Raw genomic sequence first — 27230 nt, 5'->3', positions numbered from 1 at the left:
GTAACCTACCAGAAGTTATATGGCTAGTCATTGGCAGTTTTAAGGTTTGAACCTGGACCACAAGCTCTGTAAGCAATATATGTCCTCAGCTCTATTATGATGGGAAAAATCCTAGAAAGGGTGAGGAGAAATCAATCTTTGAAGCTTGTAAGAGATAACATCAAGTAGTCTCTAAAACTAAGAGCCACTAAAGAATTTCTAAACTCCTCTATAAGAGGACTCTGGCCCGCAGGTCAGAATGGCCTTTTTTTCTTTTCTTTTTTTTTTTTCAGAACGGTCTTTCTTGTCAATTCCCCGACATTCCAAAAAGTTTTAGGAGCCTGTAGCTGGGATGTCAGCCTCTCCGGAAGGGCAAACCCCAAATACGGGAAAGAATATAAGGCCCAGATGGCTGACCAGTCTGAGAACACTCGAGAAAAACTGCAACCTCATGGGAATTAGGATTTATAATCAAAACAAGCAAATAAACAATTATAGTCCTATGTGAAAAGCACCAGATTTTTCAAAAAAAAAAAAAAAAGTAATTGGACAAATTTAATAGACACAACAAATTTATTAGGAAACCCATTATTTTTGTGGAAACTAGTAACAGCTTTAAAATCTTAGTTCCGTCTGATTCCTTTTGAAAAAAAAAAAACAAAACAAAAAACCTCACAACCCAACTTCACACTGAGAAGCACAATTTTAAAACAAGGAAATACCTTATGCTTTTTAGAGCTCCTGAGAACTCAGAGGACAGCCTGCAGGTCAGAATATGTAGGTCATTGTCGGCCCATTTTCCACAATCACATATATGGATAAAACCGAAGAGACTATTCTTGTCAAACATCACGTTGAAACCTTCTTAAGCACGGAGGGTACTACATGTTCTGTGCCTCCGAGTAAGAGAAGCAAATTGAGGCCCATTCCTGATGTAAAAGCACTGGGGCCACTTGGCAAAAGCAAATAAGCGGTTCTTGCCAACTGCACAATGCACAGAAACCTGAACTCAACTTTAAAACTTTCTTTCCTTCAATCACTTCGTGGCCCAGAACAGCTCATTTCTAGGATGGCTGGTTCGTTTCAATATATTCAAACAGCTCCTTTGTGCTAAGTACCGGGAGGGGTCAGCCAATGCGAAACCTCCCGATTCACAGCACAGCCACCTCCTGCAGTCTTCGGGTGCACACGCCTGGTGTGGCACAGGAGGTATTGGAACAGTCCCGTGTTGTTCCGGAGCCTACCGTATATTCCCTACAAGTTTAACAGCTCTTTCCTGGTGACAATGGAGGGGCTCTGAAAAGAGCCTTTGGGGGAGAGTGTACGGAGAACGCTACAAAGCTTTATGCCCGCTCCCCACGGATGCGGCGCGCCAGCTGGATGTCCTTGGGCATGATGGTGACGCGCTTGGCGTGGATGGCGCACAGGTTGGTGTCCTCGAAGAGCCCCACCAGGTAGGCCTCGCACGCCTCCTGCAGCGCCATCACGGCCGAGCTCTGGAAGCGCAGGTCGGTCTTGAAGTCCTGCGCGATCTCGCGCACCAGCCGCTGGAACGGCAGCTTGCGGATCAGCAGCTCGGTGGACTTCTGGTAGCGGCGGATCTCGCGCAGGGCCACCGTGCCGGGCCGGTAGCGGTGCGGCTTCTTGACGCCGCCGGTGGCCGGCGCGCTCTTGCGGGCCGCCTTGGTGGCCAGCTGCTTGCGCGGGGCCTTGCCGCCCGTCGACTTGCGCGCCGTCTGCTTCGTGCGAGCCATGACAACTAAGACTAGCTACTCAGCACTGCGGGATCAAGAACACGGGTCCCAGTACTTATAGCAACTCTCGAATCCTGATTGGATAGTAGGCGCCCGCCCCGCCCAGCCTCGCCCCGCCTCCAGAATTCACTTGGTTCAATCCATTGAGGACCGGAAGCGTCTTCCCGCCTCGCCCGCCGATCTCTGTGATGATGCACAAAGAAAATGTCGGACTTTTCAAAAAACTTCTAGGATGCATGAGCATCCCTTCCCATGTTGTATTGAGAATCCCAAAGTGCATTTCATGAATTTAAAAAGCGTCATGATTGCATTCCTGGTAAAAATGCACCTACTTTAAGTGAAGTCAATTGGCGGGACTGACGTGGTTTGCACGTCCTGCCACTGCGTTCTAAGCCAGAACTCCCAGACGAAGAGAATCGCTGTTTACCACGACCGTCCAGTTGCACCTCGGACGTTGTATGGTAAGTTAGTTCGGCTTTCAGTACAAACCTGCCTTTGACAGTAAAGACTCGGCATGACCGGACGTTCAGCCACTTTGTGATGGACACACCGGGGGCCGAGAGTGCAGGGACGCGCGGATTATCTCAGGCACACTAGTTTCAGGTTTAACGGGTCCTAACCCACGCTAAGGACACTCATGGTACGGCGCTCAGCTAAGTCAACAAAGGGGTCTACAGCTCCTTAACAGATTTCGTGGGTGGCCCTTAGAAGGGCCTTTTGGGCAATTGGTGCGACAATTTAAGGTCATCTTAGCCCCCGAAGCCGTAGAGGGTGCGGCCCTGGCGCTTGAGCGCGTACACCACGTCCATGGCCGTGACCGTCTTGCGCTTGGCGTGCTCCGTGTAGGTGACGGCGTCCCGGATCACGTTCTCCAGGAACACCTTGAGCACCCCGCGGGTCTCCTCGTAGATGAGGCCGGAGATGCGCTTGACGCCGCCGCGCCGGGCCAGCCGCCGGATGGCGGGCTTGGTGATGCCCTGGATGTTGTCGCGCAGCACCTTGCGGTGGCGCTTGGCGCCCCCCTTGCCCAGGCCCTTCCCTCCCTTGCCGCGTCCAGACATGTTTCCGGAACAGACAAACAATTACTCGCCGAGGTAGGAGTTTATATACGCCTCTGTCGGACCTGTTTGGGAACACCGCCTACCCACAGTATCCGCCCGGTGAGGTCTCCGACCGAGCCCAGCCCGAGTTTTCAGCATCAATGCGAGGGGCGGTGCTTACGGTCCTTGGTTTAAAAAAAGGCGCCTAATGGAAAGTTCCTGCGGTTCTCTGCGCTTGCCCGGGCCTCGGTGGCCGGGTGAAATCTTGCTGTTGTTTCTGTCGCTCAGCACTGGTCGAGGTGGCGACTCGTGGCGGGGCAGCTGAGCTCGCGTGGAACTCTCCTGAGCTGCGATTGCAGGCATTTGGGGCGTTTGTGAAACCGCGCCGGGCGCCGGGTCCTCTCTCCGTGACCCGTCGGGCGGCCCGCGTCAGCGCCTCCTGGCTACAGGTCAAGGTGCGGTTTTTACCTCCCCGTTTCCCTTCTTTACGTATTACTTATTGTCTTCTTTCCCTTCCCCTTCGCTGCCACATATTTTGGGGGAAGTGACTTATTCTCTTCATCTGGGTTGGAAACACTAGGTTTCTTAAGTTGTTGAGGAAGGTGACCTTTTACCCATGCCTTGCAGAGCGCAGGAGCAGGCGGCAAAGCTTTTCCAAGCTCCCCCTCCCCCACCAAGTCCTTTGATGAACTGGGAAACCGACTGCACCCAGAAACCCTCTGCCTTTCATTTACAAACAAAAGGCAGGATGAAGAGACTAGGGAAGACTTTATTCCAGGGAAAAAACCTTGGAAAGGCGGCGCTGGTGGTTTCCCTGATCGGGCTGTTTGGAACGGCCTCTCTCGGGCGCTGGCTTGTCTCCCAGATAATGAATCGTTTCTCCCTGGAAACCTGCTCGTCCACACCCACGCTTCTCTTTCCCCCAGCCTCTGTTAGGTTTACACTTCCTATTTCAAAAGTGTGTGATTATTTACTCCTTGAACAAATACCTAATTTTATTCCAGGAATCAGCCACTGGGTGTATCCTAAACTGTACTTCCCGTAAGTTAAAAACACTACTTGCCTGTGTTGTATTCGTGAACATTTCTTACTGAGCGTCTAGTCCCGCCTCTTTTTCCATCCCTGTTTGAAAATGGAATCTGCGTGCTTAACCTTGAGGAAGTAAAAGGTGTATCTATCTGCTGATGAATAAGGGCACTCTTTCCCCTGCACCTACAGAGAAACGGGCAGCATTCTGCTTCAATATATACCAGCTGTTCTTGGAAATATTATTTGGAGACCAGTCTTTTCAATACAAGTCTTGCAGCACAGAAAAGTTATGAGTGTTCCTTTGGTGAAGGTAACATACCTTGAAAGGCGTGTAATTTGATTTGATTGCATTGCCAGTGCTCTGTCCTGAAACATTCATGGTCTCTGTTTCCTGAAGGTGTAATTCCCTGTTAAATTCGAGACTCTTCATTCTCTTTTCCCCCTTGCATGGAGGGAACAAACAGACGGGCCTGCAGATTTTTTAGCTACATCTGCTGGCAGTCTGTTCCCCGCATGCAAGGAGGAGAAGAGAATTAAAAAAGTCCCCAATATTTTAAGAGTTTAAGGTTCTCATTTCATTTAAATGAAATACTATTAAGATTCTTTTTTGTGTCTCAGCATGTAATTATGCTCATTGGCATGACCTGTCCAATAATTTCTTGGTGAATAATTGGGATACATGCAGGGATTCCCGCCCCCCCCCGCCCCCCACATTAGGAGAGATAGTATTTTCCAAGAGAAATATTGACAATGTTTTAAGTTCTGTAAAACTTAATTAGGCCCTTAATTAGGCAAAATTAAGGCCCTTAAAAGGCCTAATTAAGGCCCTTGCCCCTTAATTAGGCGAAAGTTGCTTGCTGATCCACACCTCCCTGGTTGACAATTTTTTAATATTATTAGTTCCAAATGTTTGGCTCAATCCTTTTCAATTTTGTCATGTTTTCAATTTAATTTGCCACATCCTTATTTCCTTGTCACCTGATTTTGTTTTGTTTGTTTTGGTTAAGGCTTTGGAAGTGGCTGGGAGATTGTTTTCCTTATCTTTGACTTTTTTGTTGCTGTTCTCCACTCAGAGTTAGCTTCCCTACTAGTCATTACTCCCTCTCCCAAATCTCATTTCTCCTGTCCCCCACATGCATGCACACTCACTTATACATGCACACAGACATACCGGTCCAAAACGCCACTAACTTTTTGGAGTCTTTTCCACTCCGTGAACTTAGGCTCTCAAGTCCTTTCTCCCACTTTGGTAGTGTCTTACGTCCACACAGAGCAGCCTTTCACCAGCTCAGAATCTTAACTGTGAGACCCGGAAGCAAGGAGTTTCCTTTCCTTGCCCTCGCCTCAGAGCAGTTACCACCCCTGCTGGCATCCGTAAACCTTCCTTCAGCTTCTAACTCCTTTCATGTGCTGTTAAGACCAATGGAAGGGGGCGCCTAGTCTAGGTGGCTCAGTTGGTTAAACGCCAGACTTTGGTTCAGGTCATGCTCTAACAGTTCGTGGGTTCCAGCCCCACGTCGGGCTCTGTTGACCCTGTGGAGCCTGCTTGGGATTCTCCCTCCCTCTCTCTCTGTCCCCCCACCCCCATCAGTAAATAAACTTAAAAAAAGGGGGAGGGGGGTAATTGAAGCGGGATGCACTGCTCCCTACTTCGGCCTCTTCCTCTCTTCATCTTACCCGTCCTCTTTCCTCGGGTCATTGTCATTTTCTTGTCCGTTAATGGCTGGAAAAGTGATTTTCAAAACTCACTAGTCAGTGGCAACTCTTGCTTTGTTCTGAAAGTGTAAAGACTCAAGTGTATTCTCCAACATAGGCATTTCATGCCTGACGTTGTCTCATTTTATCGAATGTCCTACCTTGTTTCTGCAGTTTCTTACTATCACGTAATCCATGATGGTCCTTATATTGTTTTCTAAGCTTCTCTTAATTTAGCTAATTTTCATGCCTGAAATCTATCCGACAACGTTGCCGGGAAATGCTGTTCATCTTACCTTACTAATATCTCCAGGGTTGGCTACTGAGAACATAAAAACCACAGTGAAGCTGAGGGCCCTGGTGTAGAGGCCCCCTTAGCCATCCTGGCTTCCAAAGAAGGGGAGAAGCCAAGAACGCAGTTCCTAAGCTTCTACTCTTCGAAAATGAACTGGTTGCTGTAGACTGAATGTGTGTGTCCATTCAGAATTCATAACGTTGAAACCTGAACCCTAATGTGATGGGCCTTGGAAGTGGGGACACTGACAGGCGCTGAAGTCGTGAGTGCAGAGGCCTCCCATATGCTGTTCGTGCCTCTGTAAGAGAGACCCCAGTGATCCACTGTGTCTCCCACGGTGTGAGGACCCAGTGACATGACCGTCTGTGAACCAGGAAGTAACTTCTCAGTATGCACTGAATTTGGCCAAAGCCTTTGTCTTTGACTTCCCAGCCTCCAGAACTCTGGGAAATAAATTTCTGTTGTTTGTAAGCCACGCAGCATATGGTGTTCTGTCCTGGCAGCCGGAACAGACCAAGACACTGGCATCCTGTAAATCAGGTTTAAAACGTACTCAAGATTCAGATGAACCTAGGGGAAGGGAAGGAAACATGAGATAAAAATAGAAGGAGGCAAACTGTGAGAGACTCTTAAATACCAAGAACAAGCTGGAGGGGAGGGGAGGGGAGGGGGGAGGGGCTAGCTGGGGGATGGGCATTGAGGAGGGCACTTGTGATGAGCCCTGGGTGTCATTGTAAGACATGAATCACTGGGTTCTACTCCTGAAGCCCAGACTACACACTGTATGTTAACTAACTAGAATTTAAATAAATAAAGAAGAAAGGGGGAAAAAAAAAAAAGGACTCAGAATTGGTGCCTTTGGTTTTGGTGGTTATTCCAGGTCATTTGTGAGTAAAGCCAGAAAATTCTGTTGGAGATCATGGCCCAAGAGTCCAGGTATGAACTGAATGAGGATGAGCAGGGGTGAGCGTTTGGTTCAGCTTTTGTTTTTGCCATTTACTTGTTTCTTGATCTTAAAAGAAAGAGCACTTCTTGGAATTCAGCCACTATATTTTCCTTATTCACGCCCTTAATTTATCTCTACTCTTTTGCTTTCACAAATAGCACTTTGATGAATATTCTCGATATGTCCTTTTATGGGTCTGTAGGAGAATTTCCTTTGGGCATAGAGCTGGGCATACCCAGTTCTACGAAGTAAATTAGAAAATTCTTCAAAATGTATTGTGTAAGACCACCATCAGCAAGCCACCACAAGAAAGGAAGTTTCTCCACCTCGCATGCCACGTGTGATTTTTACCCAGTATTTCATTATTTTAACTTGCATTTATCTGAAGTACAAAAATTCTTCATATAATTGTTAGCTATTCAACTGTCTCCATTTAAAGTCAGATTTTTTTTTCTTTAAGATAGGCAATAAACTAATATACTCAAGGCATATTTTCTTCCACAGAACTATCATCCCTATAAACCCTGTTTCAGGCCATTTATGTAGATGAAAATTTTTAAGTGCACTTGGTACCAGTTTCCATCTCAGAAATACATTATTTCTAATCTTATCCAGATAAGAAACCTTATTACTGGTAGAGATATATTTAGAAATGCATTTTCTACACTTAATCTCTTTCATAATGAGAACCGTGTCAGTGGGGGACACTTCCGGCAGCATAGCCCGCTGCAGAGTGAGCACCCCCCATGCTTCCTTCGTAAAGAATCTTTGGCCGGGTGCCTGGGTGGCTCAGTCAGTTGAGCATCCGACTCTTGGTTTCAGTTCAGGTCATGATCACACATTTTGTGACTTCAAGCCCCTGCATCAGGCTCTGCGCTGACAGTGGGGTTCCTGCTTGGGATTCTCTCCCCCTCTCTGTTCCTCCCCTGCTTGTGCTGTCTCTCAAAATAAATAAACTTTAAAAAATATACATAATGAATTCTTGGTGACTTTGCTTGCTTCCCTGCTTGATGGCCTCTCAGGGCTTCTCCCCTCTGGAGAGCCTGTGGCCAGTTCTAAAACCGTCTGTTCTCATCTAATTATCTCAGCATCTCCCCTGCCTCCTGAACACTGGTGTTCCTGGGGAACAAGTACTACCCGGAATTGGAAGACAAGTTTGGAGAATCCCACCTTGTGAGACAGAAACTTCACAGAAATAAGAATCTTCAAAGAAATAAGATTGGCCACTAGCAGAAGTGAAATCCTTTTTACGAGTTGCTGAGTATTACTGATCAAATTAGATTGTTTTCCAAATATCAACCAATGACAATAGTGACCGACTCCTGAATGTAATCTTATAAGAGGATTTGGGTTTATTTCCTCAATGTTACAAGAGCACACCACACTAGGAATTCTGGATGAAATTAGGTTTACTGGGTCTTACTGTGCACTTAACATCTCTGGGGGGGGGGCGGGGGTGGGTACTCTCCTACAGTCTCATATATTACCACATTTATCTTTAAAGCAATCTTTTGAAAGCAAGGATCCATTTCATCATTAAGGAAAACGCCATCTAAAATAACTTCTAATCTGGGCATCTGGGTGGCTCAGTTAATTGTTCGACTTTGGCGCAGGTCATGATCTCCTGGTTTGTGGGTTCGAGCCCCGCATCGGGCTCTTTGCTGACAGCTCACAGCCTGGAGCCTGCTTCGGATTCTGTGTCTCCCTCTCTCTCTGCCCCTCCCCCACTCATGCTCTGTCTCTCTGTGTCTCTCTAGAAAATAAATAAAACATTAACAAAAAAATTTAAAATAACATAATCTACATGTTTGCTAGTCTCTACTGGTGTGGAATCTGGGAAAAGGAGAGTCACAGAATAATGATTTGTAATGGTTTATTTAACAAGTATATCTGACCATTAGAAATGGTACTTCTGGGGGCGCCTGGCTGGCTGAGTCTATGGAGAGTGCAACTTCTGATCTCCGGGTCATGAGTTCCAGCTCCACGTTGGGTGTAGAGATCACTTAAGTAAATAAGTAAATTTAAAAGAGAGAGAGTACCTTCAACAGGTAAATTTCCAAAAAGAGAGAGAGAAAGCGCTGCTGAGAGCGAGAAAGGACTCAGCTGTAGTCTCTAGCCCAGCCTGCATGAACACCACACTTCCCATGCCCTCTAAAGTCTGCAGCTGGAGGTGACCATACCAGGTACTTCAAAGCAGCTTCAAAGCAGCCCTACCTGAGGAACCAAAGACTTCATCTTCCTTCTGAATCTTTTGGGGCACAAAGCTGGTCTCCAGCCTCTCTGGACAACAGCAAAAGAAAATCCTGCTGCCAACGGGGCAGTGGCTATGGCGCAGAGCTGTGGGCTGTGGTCATCTCGTCTAGACTGATGGAGTCCATTGGGTGACCACTAACTCTTCTGGGTTTTTTTTTTTCCCCAATGCATTGGTTATTCACTGTTGTGTAATGAATTACCCCCAAAATTTAACAAAAAATGTATTATTTCACACAGTTTCTGGAGGTCAGAAAACAGTGGTTTTAGCTGGGTGGTCTGGTTCAGGGTCTCTCAAGAAGAGTCAAGCTGTCTACAGGGGCCATGGTCACTTGAGGCTTGACTGGGGCCGGAGATGGCTGGGGCTCCCGTGGCTGTTGGGAGTTGTTCATGGAACGTTGGAGAAAGCGTCAGTTTCGTGGGCTGCCTGCATGTCCTCCCAACACGGCAGCCAGGGTCCCCCAGGGCAAGTGGCGGGAGAGAGAGCAAGGAGGACAGTACCTTCTGTGACCTCGTCTCCAAATAGCTCCCCATTACTTTGACTTCATGCCTTTGCTTTATCCCATTCACTAGAAGCCAGTCCCTAACCAAATCCAGTCCAAACTCAAGGGGAGAGGAATTAGGCTCCATTTTTTGAAGGTAAGAGTATCAAAGAATTTTTGAACGTGTCCTAAAACCACCTTTTCCATGCCCAAACTTAGCCTTCCAACAGAATATTCCTCACTGTTCCATAGACACTCTTCCATAGACACCCCCACCCCCACCCTCCGATCCCAGCAGGTGTCCTGTCTGAGGACCTGGAAGATATCAAAACAACCTGACTTCTGCCCTGAGCCTTTTTGCCTAAAGGAAAATAGGCTTTCCTGCCCCTAGCTTTGCTTTGCTTTTTTAAAAATTAATTCTTTATTTTCCTACAGCCATTGGAGGCTTATCCAGGTCTTCCATCCTAGGGTTTATTGAAAGACTCTTAAACAGATCTACTAGCTTTGCCCCCTAATACTTGGGTACTTATGGAAAAGATAAACGTTTCTACAGCTAGTGAAGCAGTAGTTAGTGATAGGCCCTGTCCAGACCCCAGCTACAGTCAGGTTCACATCCAAAAAGATATGCAAAGATACTTTGGACACTGTCAAGCTTTCTATAGTTGTCAGTATTTCATCTACGCACCGTGGGAATCACAATAGTGGTGATTACACGCAGGATGACAGGTGCAATGCCGGTGGCGGTGAGCACGGTAACCGCCTAGGGCTGAATGGAGCTATCTTGGGTGGAAAAGACAGCAAAATCAGCAATACATTCGTTCAACGAGGATTTAATTAGCACCTGCCGTGTATCAGGCTTTTAGTATTCCAGAGATAGGACAGTAAACAGAGAGAAAAAACTCTGGCCTCATGACATGTATGTTTTATGGGGAGAGAAGAGTGGGCTGGTTGGCCTCCAGGCCTCCGGTGCCAGGCCCCCAGAAGCTGGCAGAGGAGGACCAGAGGGCCAATGCGCTGAACTTAGAATATCTTTTCTTAGCATGTGTGTGGAGGAGAGTAAACATTCCTGAGCTTTATCCTATAGTTACCAGATGTTAGTGCTAAACAATGCGAAATGCCATGAGAATGGTCTGAACATGAAGCTCATTTGTTTGGCAAACAGAGCTACGGCCTCAGCCAAATTCCGGCTTTTTGCTTTTTTGGAGTTGTATAAAGGGAATGGAATATCGGTAAGAAAACGTGACGCCTGCACGCCTGCTAGGTTCTAGGCAAAACACTAGCAGTGCCGGATTTTAACCTGGCGGCAACCGCCACGTCCTGGGAACCTGGACAACTCAAATCTTTCAACTCCCTGGAAGAACTTCAACGTGCAAGTAACTTGTCCTCCCGCGTGCAGTGGATACACCAAAGTTGCACCGAACTCCACTCCCAGATTGTAGGAGATGGGGCGGGAGGTACCGTATCTATGCTGAATCTTGCTTTACTTGGTGACAAAGTTCCTTTCCTGAAGGTTTTCTATCTTTACATCTGGAGGACTTAAAGGATCAAACAGTAACTTCGTCTCTACAGTCTTATAAACCGTCTATTAAGGAACAGCTTTCGTATTTAATAGAAGACGAACCCAGTAGGCAAAGCCTCCGCCACTAAACGTATTTAGCATAAAGGCGAAGCGACACTAGCTGGAGAAAAATTGTGGTACGCCGACCCCACTTCCCTGCTGTCTTCCACGAAGCCTGCACTTTTAAGTCAGTAGCAGCCCGGAGTACACAGCTTCTCTCCGTGAAAACAGAAGTGGCTCTGAAAAGAGCCTTTGGGGGAGGGGGGAGGAAGCGAGGGCGCCCGGACGAGCTTCGGGAGAAGTTTACGCCCGCTCCCCGCGGATGCGGCGCGCCAGCTGGATGTCCTTGGGCATGATGGTGACGCGCTTGGCGTGGATGGCGCACAGGTTGGTGTCCTCGAAGAGCCCCACCAGGTAGGCCTCGCACGCCTCCTGCAGCGCCATCACGGCCGAGCTCTGGAAGCGCAGGTCGGTCTTGAAGTCCTGCGCGATCTCGCGCACCAGCCGCTGGAACGGCAGCTTGCGGATCAGCAGCTCGGTGGACTTCTGGTAGCGGCGGATCTCGCGCAGGGCCACCGTGCCGGGCGGTAGCGGTGCGGCTTCTTGACGCCGCCGGTGGCCGGCGCGCTCTTGCGGGCCGCCTTGGTGGCCAGCTGCTTGCGCGGGGCCTTGCCGCCCGTCGATTTGCGCGCCGTCTGCTTCGTGCGAGCCATGACAGTGAAGCTCGCGCTGCGAAAACCAGCGACTGGAGAGTCGGCGCTGGGACCAGACTTTATACTGATGATACGATCCTGATTGGCCAGAACTGTCGCGGGAGTAACCTGATTGGTTTCTCCTTCAATCCTCATCTGAGTCCTAAAATCTCTGAAACCGTTTTGTTTTCCATGCTACTGACTTTATTTCCTATTACAGGAACAAAATCATTGCTGTACTCCATCCTAAGTTTACTGTTTTCAACCAAAATGTTAAGATTCCACCAGTGAAACAGAATCGGACCTGGAGTTTGTGGAAGTCAGCGCCTAAATTATCTTTAAAAATGCATTTTTATTTCAGCTTCTTCCCCTTTTCAAATATGGCGGGGGTGGGGGGAGCGGGAATTACACCAGAATAATGTATTCGTTAGTCTCATTTTAAATAAATTCCGCTTCGTGACTGCATAATTTAGGTCTGCTTTTAATGACAGTACCAAGACCTGGAATAAAGAAGGTTTTACACTAAGACAGTGACTCTTTGGAACAACCAGACTGCCCTATGTGGTGTGGGGAGGGGAGCTGGCTAGGTCAGTCCAGGTTATCAGTTGAGTAGTTATGACACCTTCACTAACCGATTTTGATGAAATCAAGTGCCTTTTTGGATTAACTCCTAAATTGTATGCTAAATTTAACCAGGGTGGAGTGGTGAGATTAAGCGGTCAACACTTAGAGCTTTTTCAAATAGTTCTGAAAGTTTTAGGACGCTTTGACCAGTGGACCATCAGGTTCTGCTAGTAAGACTCAGGGTGGGGGCGGGAGAACAAAATAGGCTTAATATGTAGAGTAGTTGCTGGAAGAGAAACTTTTTAATTCCCCAGAACACTGTGCTCGTGGGGAGGTGACCAAGAGGTATTTTAATGGCTTTATTGAGCAAACCACAGAGTCAAAAGTAACTTGGGCAAACCAAAGGGGACTTCACTTAGGGCCCCTCGAACTTACACGGTTCAGCAAAATGCGTGTTCAGTTCTTCCACAGAAATGGTGGGTGGCTCTGAAAAGAGCCTTTGATCTCAAACTGAAATGTGGGAATTCAAACTTTATTTGCCCTTGGCCTTGTGGTGGCTCTCGGTCTTCTTGGGCAGCAGCACGGCCTGGATGTTTGGGCAGGACGCCGCCCTGCGCGATGGTGACGCGGCCCAGCAGCTTGTTGAGCTCCTCGTCGTTGCGGATGGCCAGCTGCAGGTGGCGCGGGATGATGCGCGTCTTCTTGTTGTCGCGGGCCGCGTTGCCCGCCAGCTCCAGGATCTCGGCCGTCAGGTACTCCAGCACGGCCGCCAGGTACACCGGCGCGCCGGCCCCGACCCGCTCGGCGTAGTTGCCCTTGCGGAGCAGGCGGTGCACGCGGCCCACCGGGAACTGCAGCCCGGCCCGCGACGAGCGCGTCTTGGCCTTGGCGCGAGCCTTGCCGCCCTGCTTCCCGCGTCCAGACATGACCACCTAAACACCCTACAGGCACTTGGCAAAACGAAGGCAAAATCAGCACTTTTTATAGCCCTGATTGGGCGCGAAAAAGAAGACTTTGTATTGGGTAAACTTGTGGCTTTATTTTCTCCAACGAGAATGCAGCTTTGGGAGTCTTGCGTTGTGATTGGACAGAACTAACTACTGACGTCATGTTGACTAGTCACCAATCAGGCCCAGGACTGTAACTTACACCTTATTTGCATAAAGGTTTCTATATAAAAAGGACAAGGGGGGGGGGGGGTCACTGCCTACAGTGCATTTTTCTTCTTTTCTCCGAATTGCCTTACGAGTTCTCCCGATCATGCCTGAGCCAGCCAAGTCAGCTCCCGCCCCGAAGAAGGGCTCGAAGAAGGCGGTGACCAAGGCGCAGAAGAAGGACGGCAAGAAGCGCAAGCGCAGCCGCAAGGAGAGCTACTCGGTGTACGTGTACAAGGTGCTGAAGCAGGTGCACCCCGACACCGGCATCTCGTCCAAGGCCATGGGCATCATGAACTCGTTCGTGAACGACATCTTCGAGCGCATCGCGGGCGAGGCGTCGCGCCTGGCGCATTACAACAAGCGCTCGACCATCACGTCCCGGGAGATCCAGACGGCCGTGCGCCTGCTGCTGCCCGGGGAGCTGGCCAAGCACGCCGTGTCCGAGGGCACCAAGGCCGTCACCAAGTACACCAGCTCCAAGTGAGTGCTGGGAGGCACGATCCAACCCAAAGGCTCTTTTCAGAGCCACCTACATTTTCCGAGAAAGCAGCTGGCTTATTTTGTCTCGTTTCCTTTAGAAGTGTTTGGGGCTGGGTTCGGACTGGGAAAGAGCGGGGAAGAGCGGTAGGAGGCTAAGCCCCCCGCAAGAGCGGTTGGGTAAGCATTTAAGCTCATTGTCCTTAAACTTTAGTGTGGTTTCTTAGGCGCCCTTTGGAAGGTGGCCTTGTCCTCTGCTCCGGTAGCCGAAATTTCGCCTTTGTTTTATCAGTGGAGCCCCCGTCATTAATCCTTGGTTGCCTGCAGAGCCCGCCGATAAGCTACGCTACTTCCTGGGGAGGAGCTCCCTAATTTTACCACGTTCCTGAACTCGTGGGCATCATTTTCATCTCCTTTTTTTTTCTTTGCTCTTTCCGAGACTGGTTTTTTGTCTCCATCCTCGGAGGCCTTAGGGTGCCGCGTTAGGCCTCCTTGTCCTCTTCTGCCATCTTGTGGCAAAAAAGCGGAGGCACGGATCTAAGGCTTCCCGAGGACAACCAATTTGGAGGGTAGGTGCAGTTACTGTTTGTCTCTTTACCCGCTGGATTTGATGAGTTTCCTTGACAGTCACTCGTGTGCATGATAGAAAGTCGTGGAGAGTATTGCCGTCTGGTTAAAGCTGTCAAAAGAAAAAAAAAAATACTCTGCACCCTAAAATAAGTTTTAAAGAAATAAGAGTTGTAGGGTCCTGCGCTCTCTAATTGCTGGTCCTCAAAGTAACAAGCGCTTTGTTTCCTGTGAACCTAAACACCGGACAGAACCCTCAAACCCCTGATTTTGCTTGCTGCTCTTCGAAGGCATGTCAGGATTTAGGAATAGGATTACATGTAAGTAAGTTGCACTTTTTCCACCATGAAGGGGCCAGTATAGACTTGGTAACCCCAATTTTGCAGGTCCCTCTGCGCTTTTAAATATGTGTTTCCCCCAAAGTCTGACTCTTCCCCTCTTTGCAGGTAGACCTTTTCTTTCTAGATATTTCTGTCTCGTGCTCCTGCATGGATACTTCTACTGCCTAATTAAGTCCCACCATTCTACTAAAATGCTTGCAATAGTCTTCTGGTGTTGCCACAACAAAATACCATTTATTGTGTCGTTTAAGCAACATATATTATTTTCTCACGGTTCTGGAGGCTACGAGTCCAAGATCAAGGTGTGGGCAGGGTTAGCTTCCCTCTGCTTACACCTGTGTCCTCGTGTGGGCTTTTTTCTGTGTTTGCACACCTCTGGTGTCTCTCCTTCTTCCTGTAAGAACCTCAGTCCTATTGGATCAGGACCTTCCTTATGACTTCATCTAACCTTAATTACGTCTTAAAGGCTGTGTGTCCAAATACAGTCACCTGGGGTTTGAGAGAACACAATTTAATCCATAACAGCACATAAAGCCATTTTCCATGCTTTGCTGTCAACCTTCCAGTCCAAATTGTCTTTCATAAAACATCTACACTTAGCTTACAGTGCTGCTAACAAGACAGCTGTGCTGTTCCCTACGCTGGGGGTTTCAAATTAGATGCTCACAAAGGCCCAGCCCGTAAGAGCCAAACTGGCTGGATATTAGAAACCATGCCTCATCTGCACAAAAAAAGTCTTCGCTCTTTTTCTTCTTTTTTAAATGTTTATTTATTTTTAAAACAGAGAGAGAGACAGAGCATGAACAGGGGAGGAGCAGAGAGAGAGAGAGAGACACAGAATCCAAAGCAGGCTCCAGGCTCTGAGCTGTCGGCACAGAGCCCGATGCGGGGCTCGAACTCACGGACCATGAGATGGTGACCTGAGCCGAAGTTGGATGCTTAACCGACTGAGCCGCCCAGGGGCCCCTCTTTGCTCTTTTTCTTGAAGCACATGGACTTTCCATACCAAATGTCATTTTCCCGGTTTTAATGGCACATTTCGCTGTTCTCTTGCGGATGCTATCATGCCAGCTAGCATCTGCCCATGAAGGGGACCAGCGGGAACTTCAGAGAACTGAAGAACGTGAGGCCTATGCGGTAGATTTCACCTACTTGTTGCCCTGCAGGGGCTGCGAGCCCTGGACAGCGACTCTCTCCAAATTTCAGGAGGATATGAGATGCATTTGAATATGGAATATTCTAAAATTTCGATACGGGCAACCAATAAAAAATGCGTAACATGGTGCGCGTGAAACAAAAACAACGTCTTAAAGCTCACAACCCTTAAGCTCACAGTTGGAGATCTCTGGGCATTAGCAGAGATTCCTGTGCCCATGACAAGCTGTCCCTTATACATCCCCTGCCACCAAAGCCCAGATCCAGTTCCCAGATCTCCCCAGCTTCCTACATCCTCCACAGAAAAGAATCCATTCCTCACCTGGAAGGTGTGGGCAGAGCACAGGGTCTTGCGCACTGCAGGCTTTCAACAGCTGCTCTCTGCCGATTAAATAAATGGATAAAAAGCTAACAGATTTTTTAATTCTTTAAGCTTGCTACCAGCAATGAAATAAAAGCGGTGAAAGGTGGAGTTATTTATTGTGGATTTGATACTTACCTGGTTAAATCAACCCATTCATATCGGATTATGTTATGTTTGTCTTATTGTGATATATCCTCCTGTATCTACTTTTCTTTGGTCCAGTCTTTTCTTTAGTGACTGTCCCCGCCTCTCCTGTCTTATGAGGAATGAAAGGGAAGGACCGAAGGCGCCACCGGGAATCCGACCGGAGCTCCACCTCTCCCCTTCCTAGTGTGAATCCCTTCCATAAAGGGCCCACCCTTGTTCCCCTGAACCCAGCTCGTCTTTCTCGTTTAGTCCCTTACTTCCTGCTGTTCATTGAAGCGAGACACAGACTCTCACATTCCGTTTAATTCAACTATCTAGTGAGTCACTGCTTTTATTTTATCTTATTTTTTATTTTACTTTACCTTCATGCCTATGGGAGAAATAAGAACCAAACTGTCTTCTGATCAAACAAAGAAATATCACAAAGGGAAAGGTCTTGGGGCGACAAGGAGATTCGACCTAGCATGTTATTACCGGGGCAGCACATTGGTAAAAAGACAATCACTGGCAGACTTAGAATTTAAATGTTACTTTCACAGGTCATAGGAACGATCTGAAGTCCACGTGTTTGAAAATCTTTCATCAGAAACGTCGGTGGCCAGGTCCATTGATGAAGCCTTACAGGATCCATCCCTCCCTGTAGCAAAGAAGGGGCTTTCTCTCTCCCGCACCAAAAAGGGTATGTTTCGTAAAGTCTAGGTGCCGGTATTCCACTAATTGGTACCTCCTGATAAAAGCAGGCCTGCGAATGAAATGTTGGCGTGGAGAAATAAGAAGGGAAAGGGGATTGGTAATAAAATTACTATGAGCTGTCAGAATAAATTACCAGCTACCTGGAACTGGATGAAGGGGACACCAGGGTGGCCTTTCAGTGGCGCACTGTGGCAGCCTCCAGGTCACGTGGCCACTGGAGGGTGCATCTTCGAGCGCCTTTGAATGATTAGGCTATTTGACAACTTGATAGACTGTCAGTTGTAGACATTAATAAAATGCACATGATTCCGGGTGATGAACGTGGAAAGGAAGGTGGGAAAAAGTGAGCTGGTCCCAGTCTCTTGTCTTCCCCCCAAAGCTCATCAAATGGACACTCAGCTCCGCAAGAAGAATCTGGCTCCACACAAGGAAATTCTGCAGTTTGGAAATCTCTGTAATCTGCCTTAAAAGCCATCCAGTGAAGACGACGATTGAAGACCAGCACTTTGAGGAATCAGAAGGCTTGAGTCCCATCCACCATTCATCCCAGCAGCAACAGCCACACCTTTCTGGGTGTTTTACCAGATTGATCTTTTAAAATAAGCATTGTGCTATTTAAATAAAAGCCTTCATATGAGTCGTTTCCAGACTCTTTGCAAATAAAGATTATTTATTTTTAAAAAATGGGAGAGATGCACATCAAATTCATGTAGTGTTGCCCAGAGGAAGAGGATGGTAAGATTGAGGTGAAGTTAGAGCGCTTCAGTTTTGTGTGGGCTTCCCCTCCCACCCCACCCCCCCGCCTTTAAATATAAAAGAGATTTCTAGTGAACATACCACAATGTTAAATAATAGATCGATTTTGTGTGGTCATTTTCGTATCCCATAATTTTTTAAAAGGTAAGAGAAGGTGAAGAAAAACGTCACATATTGGTGTTTGGTGTATTAGAAATTGTAGCTTTTCACGTATTCACCAAATCACCAAAACAGACAAAAATCTCCATTCTTGTGAACTTAGATCCCAGGAGGGAGAAAACATATACTATAAAATACACGGCATGCCACGTGCTAAGGAGGAAAACAGTGGGGGAGAGATTGTTGGGACAGTTGTCATTTTAAATACCTCAAAATGTCCTTAACTAAATCTCCAAAACTGAAAATAGCTCTTTACGGTTCTTTTGAAATCGAAGCCTAAAGTCTTGTGGTCTTACCACATGGTAGTCGGTAGATATGCGACCTTACAGCTGATGGTTAAAATGAATTCTCTCCTCTCTGACCTGGGGCACCTGACATTGCTTAATTAGAAACTTTTTGATTTGTAGGTTATTTTCGTCTCCAAAATAATTCCCCTGCCAAAACCTGCCAAAGCTTTCATTAGAGATGGTGGGGAGGTTATGTTCTCTTTTTGTGGGGTTTTGTTTTTTGAATAAAAGAAAAAGACCAGCTAGCAGAGGATGGTTTCGATCCATCGACCTCTGGGTTATGGGCCCAGCACGCTTCCGCTGCGCCACTCTGCTCGGCACGGCGCAGTAGCTTTAGGAAGGTCTTTTATTATATTTTCCTCCAAAGGCTGCCAGCAGTTTTTGTATTTTGTTTTTGAGATAATTGCGTTTTTTCCCTTAAAGCTCACTCATTATTCATGCTTCCAAAAGGACAATGAGCCCAGGGTGCACTGACCCCAAATATTCTGAATGCAAAACATTTCGTGATTCCGTCGGGAAAACAGCCGCGCCCCGCCTGCCCCGCTGATCTGAGCGGGAGCGAGTCTGCACCTCACAGTCCCACCCCGTACGAGTAGCCCCCCAAAATCCAGCGTGGGAGGCATCCTACGTCTGCACGCACGGGAGCGATTTAAAAATAATTAGAAAGGATCCAAGAGATAAAAACAACCCCAAGGGCCTCTTGCATTGGCCGGGAATCGAACCCGGGCCTCCCGCGTGGCAGGCGAGAATTCTACCACTGAACCACCAATGCCCGGTAGGAACAGCTCAACGCCAGCGCTAGAAATGGCCGCGGCGCCGCAGCACCGACAACCGTGTATATTTTTCCCTTAGCTCGTGTTCTGTTCTTATGAACTAGAACCCGGTGATGCCCCTTCTTCCCCTCTTTTCAGGAAAACCTCACTTTCGTTGCAAGTTCCGCGACCGGGAGGCCGGCCGGGCGGGGGAGGAGCGGTGGGACCTCCGGCCACTTGGTGGGACGCTCGGGACGCGGTGGGGGCAGCGAGGTCGCGCCCCCGGCAGGCGGTGCGGACAGCGCCGTGGGCCTCCCGGAACGCGGTGGGGATGGCCCGGTGGCGCCCTCTGCTGGCCGCCACGGAGAAAAGCAACGCCGGGCTTAGGCGTCCTTCGGTTGCCATAGAAACCCCGTCAGTGTCTAGGGCACAGAGCTGTCAATGAAAGGTAATTTCCAAAAACCAAAAAACAAACAAAAAGACCAGGTGAAATCATAACTGTCATACGAATATAAAATTTTTGAAAGGTGTTTTTTTTTTTAAAGATTTCATTTAGCTCCTTCCTGAGATAACTGATGAGGGGTTACTACCCGTTCAGAGAAGTCAAAGAAGGGATGCCATTTACAGGTGAGGAACAGTGACCCGAATGTGACCCGAATGTGTCGGCGGGGTCAAAACCGGCTTCTCGGCGGTGGGAGTGGGCAGGGGGAGCGGACTGGGGAGGAGGAAAATGTCCCGTCACCAGACAGAATCCATCCCCATGTCCACAGACGCGACTTGTTTTCTACTGCTACCAGTCACCGACAGTTAGAGTTTTAAAATAGGATCCGAATCACGTGACACAGACGGGTGTGCCGAAGTTCTCCTCTGAAGCAGATTTTCCTGCAGCTTTTTTCTTTTTCTGGGAGATTCGGCCAACTCCGAGTAGGAACTTAAGGGCCCAACTCGCAACGTAAACACACCTTTGTGTTAAGAGCCCTGGGTTACTGTTCCTGCCCATCTTTCCTTACAGTCTAGGGTGGGGGTCCTTAACCTGTGGGTTCACAGACCCCTGTAGGAACGCCGTGAAACATGTGAACATTCTCCCTGGAGGCCTGTGCACACTCACATGCACTTGCGATTGAGTTCAGGTGTTGGACCTAGGATGAGCTCTCTTTTACCTGGAAGGGGTCCTTCTTCGGGAACATACTGCTCAGGCATTCATTTCCACCCCTACCCTCTCCAGGTTTCTGCTCAGGGCCTCAGCTTGGACTGGGGGCAAGGGGCAAAGAGATATTCGTAACTGGGTATAGATAAACCTGAATTCCTTAAAATCATGCAAGAGACCCTCGGGGGCAGGAAGAGCGGCCCTGGGATTTTGCCCTCGATGAGGGAGCGCGGGGCAACCTGAGGGCAGAGTGCGGCTTCAGGGCACCCCCACCCTCAAGGTGAGATCTGTGTGATAGTCCCTGGACACTCCAGGCTACCCCAAAACAGGAAAGGACAAAAAAAAACACAAACGGTTAAACTGATAAGAGTCTCCACCAGTTTACCAGAAAAAAGCAACCCCATCAATAGCCTGAAGCCCGGGAAGTCCCTACTGTCTTATGTTAATGCTTTGCTAGAGGGAGAAACAACCTTAGCTTGACCATAGCTTGGCCTCCAGTAAGTCTTGAGCTTGTGAAAGGCTCTTTGGAAACTCCCTCTGGACTCTTCCCCCGGCTCCATAAAGCGGTCACCCCCCTACCACTCCAGTGCAGCCCTCCCTGCCTGCAGGTCCTGTCCCCGTGCTTTAATCAAATCACCTCTTTGCACCAAAGAGGTCTTCTTTCTTTCTCGGCCATCGGCTCTGGACGCCATGAACCACCCCCATCACCCCAAAACTTCATCACCCTCAGCTTGCCTCATGCTCCCTCATCACCCCTGGCTATACTGTCTTTGGTCCAAATGGGCACATATTCATGTCGACCTGGTCACCTTGAAAGCAAGAACTTGCACTGAAGTGAAAGAGGGCTCCTGTGTCTCCTACCAGCACGAGCCAGGATGCAGGTGTGGGTGGGGGTACGTTTCCCTCCTTACCTCACCGGCTCTTTAGCTGGCCTCATAATTAGATCGACATAAGACAGATGCACCAGAGGCAAAAAAGTTAATTTTATACATAAAATTGTAAGATAAATTAAATATATAAAATATAAGACCATAAAGATATAAGACTCAAATAAGTGACAAAAGCAGGCAGCTTTTTATGCCTTTCGGGCAAAGAAACAATACATTTGGGAATCACTGACAAGACAAAGTTAGCAAGCATGTCACATTATTAATTATTGTATTAATTATAGTATATATCAGCATATAATATTTATTAATAATAATTGTATTAATTACTAATTATTACGTATTCATCTTCCCTATTGATGAAGACTGTGTAGGGGTCTTTCCTCTGTAGGGAAAAATAACCTTCCCTCTACCCTTCATTGCTCGTGGCTGAGGACCAGCCCCCACATAAAAGAGATGAACAAGAGAAGAACAAACACGTTTCGCAACAGGTGTACCTTATGCATACGTGGGAGAGACCGTCCCGGGAAAACTCCCCGGAATGGCCCGGGCCACCCCCTTAAACACCATCTTCCGCTAAAAACAAAGATGTGGGCGTGAGGGTGAGGAGGGGCAGTTACAGGAGGGAACTAGGCAACCCACACGAAGGTGGTTGTCCAGATTTAATCTGGTGCCTTCCCCACCGAGTTTCCGGTGATTTAGAGTCACCTTTCTCTTCCAGGTGTAGACAGGGAGTCGCCCTTACGATGACTCACACTCGTATCAACGACGAGTCCCCCTTACGACGAATCTCCAAATGGAGATTTCTGTTATAAATGCAAATTGCCTCGACAAAAGGATATCTTCTCTGCTTTTAGAGCTTCTGGGTCTGCTTTTTCTCAAAAAGAAAAAAAAAATCATTTTATTTTGGGATGGATTATTCTGCTATCCTTCAACCGTGGTTTTCTTGTGATAAGGATGCCTTCCGCTCTTCTGGTACAGGGATGGCACCTGTCACATGGGGGACTTGTCCCCTGTTTACAGGGAGAGAGGCAGATTCAGAGAGACCTTTTCGTACTGCCTGGTCCTCAAGTACCTTTAATTTAAAAATATCAGTGTGTCAAAGTGGCATATTTTGACGTGGCCCATTCTGTTCCCCCTCCCCGTGACTCCCACAGACGTGAGAAAAGGGTATCTGGAAACGAATGATGTGTCACTCCTCTCTTACAGGCCGTGTGGAATCTATCAGTAAACAGTATCAGCTCTCTTCAAAGTATCCTGTTAAAATGGAAAAACAATCGTACCCAGTCAGTCAGGAATTTTCTGGAGAGCACCAGTGAGGTCATCTCCATCACCAGCCTGCAAAGCAAAAGGAGGTAATTTGTAAAGGACAAAGTAAAAGGACAGGACCCTCTGCCTTGCCCCCCAAGGGAAAGTGACCTTGCCAATCTTTTCTTTTGTCAATAATTTACTTGCCCCACCCCCTCCTTCCTGTAAAAGCCTCCCATTTTGTCCACCTCCTCAGAGCTCCCTCTACTTGCTGGGTAACATGCTGTCCAATTTATGAATCACTTAATATAAGAGCCAATTACATTGTTTGAAAAACCACCACCACCACGAGGCCCCAAACGGCATCACTTAGTTTTTTGGGGGTTTTGGTTTTTTTGGCATCACTTACTTTAAAGCCCCGAGTCAGGAGACCAAGACTTAATAATCCCTAACCTAAGTGCAAGTTTCACTCCCCAAGAATATAATCTTTGACCAGTCAACATGGAATTTTCTGGTCAGAACTAGGGAATTTACTGAGAGACCACTCCCCCTTAGGAGGGCAACCTTGCCTAAACAACGCATTCTTTGCTAATCAATACCTTTCTTTCTTTCTTTCTTTCTTTCTTTCTTTCTTTCTTTCTTTCTTTCTTTTTGTTTTATGCCCTCTCTCTGCCTTTAAAAACTTGTATTGGGCACTTGGGTGGCTCTGTCGGTTGAGCCTCCGATTTCAAGTCATGAGCTCCCGGTTGGTGAGTTCGAGCCCCGTGTCGGGTCACTGCTGTCAGCCCTTCTGTGCAGAGCCCCTTATGGTTCCTTTGCCCCTCCCCTGCTTGCTCTCTCCCCAGAATAAATTATTGAAAAAACAAACAAAAAAACTTTCATTTAGCTCAGTGGAGCTCCCCTGTACCTGCTAGCTGGGATGCTACCCAATTCATGAATCATTTAATAAAACTAATTAGATCTTTTAATTTATTCAGCTGAAATTTGATCGCTGAACACCCAGAATCTCACCACTGCTCACCACCTCTGTCCTTACACTCCGGTCCCTGCTACCAACATCTCTTCCCTAAGTCATTGCCAATGCTACTAACTGCTCTCCCTGCTTCTGTCTTGTTTGTATTATAGTCGATTTTGTCCCTCCTCTATTCAAACCCTCTCACCCACCATAAAAGACAAACCCTACAGTGACCCATCCTTCCTTAGGGGAGGACAAAACTTTTCCTCTACCCTTTTAGGTTCAGTAGCTGGGATGTGCCATTTAAACTGACAAGAGACATTAACAGGTGAAAAGTCATACAGGTTTTACTTTCAACTTTATGTGCGTGGGGTTCCACAGAAAAGAAACGAAAATGCCAAGGAAGCAGTTTGACTTGGCAGCTGATATTCCGTTGTAACAAAGGGTGAAAAATTATAGAGAAATGACCTGACCGAGGGAAGAGGGGTTTGGCTTCTAGGAGAGGTAAATTGCAGGAAGGAAATATATGGGGAAATTGATATTAGATAAGGGTTATTTTAGTAAAGTTCGTTTTATGCGCACTCATCTGGGTGCTGACCTTCCTTCTTCCTCATGGCTGTCAAATTCCCCCGGAGAAGGGATTTCCGATAGTCCTCATTTCTCAGGATTTTCTGCGTTTAGTCAGAGAAGGGAGCTCCACGAAGGTTTCTTTCTGCCTCTGTCAAGTCTCAATTGCCTTCAGCTCAAAATAATCCATATGCTAATCTGGCAAACTTTGGGGTGACATGCGCTGATCCCCCCCACGCCTCTACTTGCAATCTGTCTCCCACCCCTCTCTCCCTCACCCACTTCACCTCACCCCTTTCGGTCACAGGTGTAGCAGAGGAAAAATACGTTTTCCCCTGTTAACCTTAAAAATAAAACTGCCAGTCGTTTTACGGCAAAAATGGGTTCACGTGGCAATAGCCAGAGACTTGCAATCTGGGACAATCAAGGCCATGAGCAAGTCTAGAGAGCAAAGGAGAACACACTGTTTTCTAGAAGACAGGGGGGACTTGGGAAGGTTGTTATAAACGAAACGTCCATTGGAGCAAAGTGAGGTCCAAAAGCGTACAGGCTCTTCATTGGCTGGGTTGTGACGGTCCCCTCGGCCGGGCTGCTGGGGGTGGGGGGAGGGGGAGGGTTTTTTCCTCTTGCTGGGGTCCCAAAGCAGGATCCAACCTCCAGGTCGGTCTCTTCCCGTTTTTAGCTGCAGCTGGCCGCGGGCTGGGCGCGCTCCCTCTGCTGGCCTCTGTCTCCATTCAAAACAGATCTTTCATTAATTTTCACAGCCTCTGTCTTCCTAGGCTCTTGGTGGAGACGTCCGCATAATAAAGATTCGCCGGAGAAAAACGAACAAGTATAATAACGTGTGTACCGCCTGTATTTTGGGAGACACCCAGGAAAATGGAGTAACTCCCCAAATGGCTCAAGCCACCACCTTAAATACCTCTCTACCTGGGGCCGTAAGCCATGTTGGGGATGCGGAGGGAGGCCAGTGAGGGCAGATTTTTCAGGCCAAGTACAGTAAGCAAGGGCATGGTTATGGGGCAGACTGCAGTCGGTACCTTCCCCACTGATGTTTCTAGAGATTTAGGCATCCGGCTCTTCAAGGTACGAGAGGGAGACATACTTACAAAATGCAGGTTTCCCTTCTGAATGTGAATGTCTCTTACCAAAGGGTAACTTTTACTCAGTTTTCAGAGCTTCTCCTGTGGCCGCACTTTCTTAAAAATCACTAACTCGCGGGCCGCCTGGATGGCTCAGTTGGTTAAGCCTCTGACTCTTAATCTCAGCTCAGGTCATGATCTCACGGTTTCATGGGATCAAGCCCCGCAGCATTGGGCTCTGCACGGACGCCTAGGAACCTGCTTGGGATCCTCTCTCTCTCTGACCCCCTCTCCCCCACTTGTGCTGTCTCTCTCAAAATAGAGACACTTCAAAGAGAAAAAAAATTGTTTTCTTCAAAAACCCGGCTCAGTATAATCCTTATGCCTGAGAGGCATGTTTTGGGGCGGCAAATACTGCTCCCCTCTGACACCAAACACACCCTAGCTTCTGGCAGCTACAGTCCGGACCAACCCCCTCCCTCCCCCACCCCACACCCACCATCCACCCCGGGGCCTCATGGCCCCAGGTCACTGCTGAAATGTCCCATTCTCAGGAATGCCTGAAAAGTGCGCCTCCTCCCTACGCTTTTTCCTGTTGTTTTTTTTTTTCCTTTAGCCTGTCACACACTTATCTTGTTTATTTTTGTCTCTCTCCCCTTTCCAAATTACACATACAAATCTTACCTCCCCGAGGTTTTTGGTTTCTCTTGGCTGTGTGAGGGAGCAAAATTTGCCACCCTCAAAAGTGTCTCTTTGGCATGTGGATTATTTTAGACTGATTATTTTTAAATTTTTAAAAAATTTTTGTTTATGTTTTTATTTATTTTTGAGACAGAGAGAGACAGAGCATGAGCAGGGGTAGGGGCAGAGAGGGAGGGAGACACAGAAAACGAAGCAGGTTCCGAGCTCGGAGCTGGCAGTGTTATGCCCAGAATTCGTGATCCCCAAAGACCACTAGGGAGCCGAGTCTCATGCAAAAGCAAAGAGCCTTTATTCGAGCTAGCTCGAGCTCAATCCCCTACCTGCACCGAGGCAGCGGTGAGATAACAGGGAAAGAGAGCGAGTTTCAAAAGGACAAAGGTTTTATTGGGGCCTAGGGGCAGTTGGTGAGGTAATGGCTATGGCCTCAGCCGACTGACTGGCTGGGGAAGGGTCCGAGTCCTGTTAGGCATGTGGGGGGGGGGGTTACTCAAGGGGAAGAGGTGTGGTCAAGGTGAAGGACACAGAACAAGATGGAGTCGGCCGGCGTAGGCCCGCCCTTTCAGCAGCACAGAGCCCCACGCAGGGCTCGAACTCACAGACTGTGAGATCATGACCTGAGCCGAAGTCGGAAGCTTAACCGACCGAGCCACCCAGGTGCCCCATAGACTGATTATTTTTGAGAAACAGAAGATTCAGGAAGAATCTTTCACCTTCCTTTCGTTGCCTAAAACGATTGAGATAGAGCAACTGTTGCAGGAAGGAGCTCTCACCTCCCCCCCACCCCTGCCCCCAAGTGGGCTCTCCTCACTGCCCTGGAACAAAGGAAAGGAAATAAAACCAATGGTTAACTGATAGCGATCATAGTCCTGCATCACCCGAGTCTCCATCAGTTTCCAAATGTCTCAGTAAATGACACGAAAAAGGCAATCTTATCAATACCCTCATCTTCAGAAATCTATAGTTTCAGTTTCCTGGAGCCCCAACATGACCTTCCCCTCCCTAGTGATATGGGAACAAAGGCAAGAAGAAAAGGTAAATAACTGAATTTCTGTATAACCTGCGGCCTGTTGACAAATACTTGAGGCAAATACAGAGTATGATGTTTCTCCAGGAACCCCCTCCCCTCTTAATGCTAACGCCTTACTAGAGGGACAACAACCTTTGCTTGACCGTGGCCGGGGCCCCAGTATCTTAAGCGCCCCCTGTAGCATATGAAAGTCCTTCTGGGGGCCTCCCTGCCTTTTACCTTGACCTCCCCCAAGTCCCTAGTATATGACTCCTCACGACCCCAGTGCCGCTCCTCCTGCCCACAGCGTCCCGTCCCCATGCTTTAATAAAATCACCTTTTTGCACCAAAGACGTCTCGAGAATTCTTTCCTGGCTGTCAGCTCTGGACCCCCACCACTCCCAGACCCCATCATAACTATGGTATAATGTGAATTAGGCGTGGGAGACAGGGAAGAATTTAACAAAATCTGTTAAAATTCCTCTCTATGTCCCACT

At 48.0% G+C, this 27230-nt stretch overlaps 4 protein-coding genes, 2 non-coding genes and 1 pseudogene across 6 annotated transcripts; 1 reads left to right on the top strand and 6 right to left on the bottom strand.

Annotated features, from left to right (window-relative positions):
* Window positions 1-1264: 1264 nt before the first annotated feature.
* On the bottom strand, window positions 1265-1833 carry LOC109252675 (histone H3.1). The gene has a single exon (XM_053905374.1). It carries the CDS (start codon window positions 1731-1733, stop codon window positions 1323-1325), a length of 411 nt encoding a protein of 136 aa, XP_053761349.1. The 5' UTR covers window positions 1734-1833; the 3' UTR covers window positions 1265-1322.
* Window positions 1834-2430: 597 nt separating this feature from the next.
* Window positions 2431-2794, bottom strand: LOC109252619 (histone H4). The gene has a single exon (XM_019425205.2). It carries the CDS (start codon window positions 2792-2794, stop codon window positions 2483-2485), a length of 312 nt encoding a protein of 103 aa, XP_019280750.1. The 3' UTR covers window positions 2431-2482.
* Window positions 2795-11258: 8464 nt separating this feature from the next.
* Window positions 11259-11756, bottom strand: LOC128777806 (histone H3.1-like; annotated as a pseudogene).
* A 1005-nt stretch (window positions 11757-12761) lies between these two features.
* LOC109252657 (histone H2A type 1-E) lies at window positions 12762-13222 on the bottom strand. Its single transcript, XM_019425221.2, is given in 2 exon segments — window positions 12762-12882; window positions 12884-13222. Coding segments are annotated over 2 exon segments (393 nt in total). The 5' UTR covers window positions 13211-13222; the 3' UTR covers window positions 12762-12816.
* A 284-nt stretch (window positions 13223-13506) lies between these two features.
* Window positions 13507-13973, top strand: LOC109252746 (histone H2B type 1-C/E/F/G/I). The gene has a single exon (XM_019425315.2). The coding sequence runs from the start codon at window positions 13545-13547 to the stop codon at window positions 13923-13925; it is 381 nt and encodes a 126-aa protein (XP_019280860.1). The 5' UTR covers window positions 13507-13544; the 3' UTR covers window positions 13926-13973.
* A 4657-nt stretch (window positions 13974-18630) lies between these two features.
* TRNAM-CAU (transfer RNA methionine (anticodon CAU)) lies at window positions 18631-18702 on the bottom strand. Its single transcript has one exon. It is a non-coding gene; the product is annotated as a tRNA-Met (tRNA).
* Window positions 18703-19088: 386 nt separating this feature from the next.
* TRNAG-GCC (transfer RNA glycine (anticodon GCC)) lies at window positions 19089-19159 on the bottom strand. Its single transcript has one exon. It is a non-coding gene; the product is annotated as a tRNA-Gly (tRNA).
* Between the last annotated feature and the right edge of the window lie 8071 nt (window positions 19160-27230).

The sequence above is a fragment of the Panthera pardus genome, unplaced genomic scaffold (genome assembly GCF_024362965.1).
Source record: "Panthera pardus isolate Hobbes unplaced genomic scaffold, ASM2436296v1 HiC_scaffold_17, whole genome shotgun sequence".
NCBI lineage: Eukaryota > Metazoa > Chordata > Mammalia > Carnivora > Felidae > Panthera > Panthera pardus.
Note: the sequence above shows the minus strand (reverse complement) of the source record. Positions and strands in the feature narration are given on the sequence as shown.